Raw genomic sequence first — 2,739 nt, forward strand, 5'->3', positions numbered from 1 at the left:
TCTATGTTCACGTCCGATTGATGTTGCACGAGCTCATACACTGTTTTGTTTCTTGAAGAAGACGGTAAGAAGAGAATTTCAATTTCTCACTTTTTAGAAGGAAATTGAAATTCCAAATTTATAATTGTTCAAAATTCTGTTTTAAAATTCTAAAATTTTAAATTTTTCACAAAAAAAACATCTAAACAATTAATTCTAGATTACAAAAATTCAAATTATCTGATAAATTACTTTCCTCAGTTAAAATTCTCTATCCAAACGCACTCTAAAGGACATGCCAAAAGCTTTCAAAATGAAATATTCAAAATTTTTTTTGGTGGGGCAAAAGATATCGATACAAATTGATACATATAAGAAGTAGATGATGAGAATGTTATTATAATGCAAGTGACTATAATAATAAGGGCATAGCCAAAAGAATTAATGAGAAAGTGTGATATCCCAAGAAGTCTAGAAAAAATTAGTCCCTGCACGGCCATGGTGCAACAAGTAGTGCGCTATCTGATCTCTGGCTTGCTCGGCAGCATTAGAGCGAAGGTTATTATTCTGGGGCAGCATCTGATCATCAAAGATGTCAAAGTTCCACTGAGGCTTCATTTCCTCATCCCTCATCTCACAAATATTATGCAAAACACAGCAGGCCCCAAGAAGCACGGGCAAGTCCTCAAGCTTGACTTCAGTCCTCTTCTGCAAGCAAGACCACCTCCCTTTGAGCCTGGCGAAAGCGTCCTTAGCAATGCTCTGAATCTCCCCAACCTTCTGATTAAACGCGTGCTGCGTCCAAGTAAGATTCTGATGAGTGTAAGGAACCAAAACACCCTCCATCAGAGGGTGTCCCGAGTTTCCCACCACCCACACGTCCTTCAAATTTCCCATAGTGGCTCTCTGATACAACGCGCTTTTCTCCAACACTTGATCATCTGAGAGAGACCCAGGCCAACCTATACAAACATCGCTAAAAATACCTTTGGGATCAACCACGCCCTGGACGGTTATAGAGTAACATGTCTTCTGGTTTCTTTCTGTGTGGCGCTTGTTGAAGTAAGCGTTGACGTTGGATTTTGGTGCAATGATGGGAATGTGAGTGGTGTACATTGAGCCTCCCACGTTGGGGATTCCGGAGAGAGACTCGAATTTTTCGGTGATGGGTTTCATTTCGGCTTCGTTTGGCCAGTGGAGGAACTTGGGCATCAGAACGCTTTTGATGGCGGAGCAGACCTCCAGAACCAGCTTGTGACACGTGGAGATTCCCAAGCCGAAGCGCTTCGAAACTTCGCGGAGGGGGTCGCCGGTGGCGAGGCGCCAAATGCACACCGCCACGCGCTGCCGGACCGGGATGGCTTCTCGGAGCATGGTGTTCTTCTTGGTGACGGCGGAGTCCAGGTGCTGGCAGATCATGTCGAAGGTGGCCTTGCTCATGCGGAAGTGGCGCCGGAATTCCTCTTCGGGGAAGTCCGGGCTGTTGCACCGCTGCCACCAGTCCTTGGAGCGGTCCTTGACCCAGAGACGGCGCTGCTGTTGCGGGGCCGAGGCGGGGTTGAGGTGGCTGTCTTCGAGAACGAGGAGGTCACGGCGAGCTCTCTTGGTCGGGGAGGAGTCGAATTGGATTGGTTTGGATTGGTGTTGGAAATGGTTAGGATCCATGATGGAATTGAGGAGGTGGCTGAATGCGGAGTCATTTAAGTCGAACTGGTCGTTGTTTGCACGACGCTTGTTGACATTGGAATTGGGAATGGGATCCATGTCAGGGAAGAAGAAGGAAGAATAGTCTTCGAGGGTAAGGAATGCGGGGGAGCCGATTTCCATGTGAAAAGCTTGTGTGAACGCTTAAGAATTTGGGAAAGAGAAGGAAGGGCTATGGGGATTTTATATGGAAAAGAAGCGTAGGCGTGTGCACAAATGGGAACGCGGTACCTTTGACCCCTGACTATGCTTTTTTTGTCAACGTGGGGTTTTTCTTCAACGCGTTCCCCGTTGCAAATTTTTAGGAATGTTGCCAGAAGTTTCCTATGCCAACAGGACCACAGTCTATGCTCTTTCGATTTTATTATAATTATCATTATTTTAATTTTTAAATATACCATTAATTATTTTTATTTATATATTAATGATAAATAGTAGTATATATAGGGCTGTAACTGCTCAATGGGGGGGATTGCATCTTACTTAGGGGCCAAGGAACATGAGTGTACTCGGATAATCACGATGGGATATTACTTTTTTTTTTTTTTTAATCTGTATAAAACAACGATCAAAATAAATTAAAGCGGAATAAGTATTACCTTCAATCATTTTATACTCGGCCTCACAATACTATTTTATTTTTTTCCTATGAATCTTACCAATTAAGAAAAAACTATAAAATAAAATGAGTAATAAAGAAATGAAAAGTACACCCTCTGTCTATCTCAATAAAAGTACACGCTCTGTCCTTTTTATAAAGCCTTCCAATTAATTCTTATTTCTTAAAAAATGATTAATTTAGTTAAAGAAAATAAATTTGTTAATAATTTATGTTAATTTATCAAAATTATTCTAATTTTTCAAAATTAATTATCTTTCTATTTTTCCTTTATTGCTTTTCATTTAGCCGTTACTCAACTTCTCTAATCTTCTTAAAAGAGATACAAAATTTACTCCAACATTTATTATTTTTAGTCTAAAATATTTATTAATTAATTAAAGATACTTTAAGAAGAAAAATACTATCTCTTATCCTTTTTATAAGAAAAAATAAGT

The 2,739-nt window shown here is 40.4% G+C and overlaps 1 protein-coding gene across 1 annotated transcript; it reads right to left on the reverse strand.

The window, feature by feature from the left end:
* Positions 1–285: 285 nt before the first annotated feature.
* Positions 286–1,848, reverse strand: LOC114394098 (protein ALP1-like). Its single transcript, XM_028355670.1, has one exon. It carries the CDS (start codon positions 1,804–1,806, stop codon positions 451–453), a length of 1,356 nt encoding a protein of 451 aa, XP_028211471.1. The 5' UTR covers positions 1,807–1,848; the 3' UTR covers positions 286–450.
* Positions 1,849–2,739: the final 891 nt, after the last annotated feature.

This window comes from Glycine soja, chromosome 17, assembly GCF_004193775.1.
Source record: "Glycine soja cultivar W05 chromosome 17, ASM419377v2, whole genome shotgun sequence".
NCBI lineage: Eukaryota > Viridiplantae > Streptophyta > Magnoliopsida > Fabales > Fabaceae > Glycine > Glycine soja.

Coding starts and splice junctions, on each gene's coding strand:
- LOC114394098 (XM_028355670.1), bottom strand. CDS start 1,806: ATGGAAATCGGCTCCCCCGCATTCCTTACCCTCGAAGACTATTCTTCC.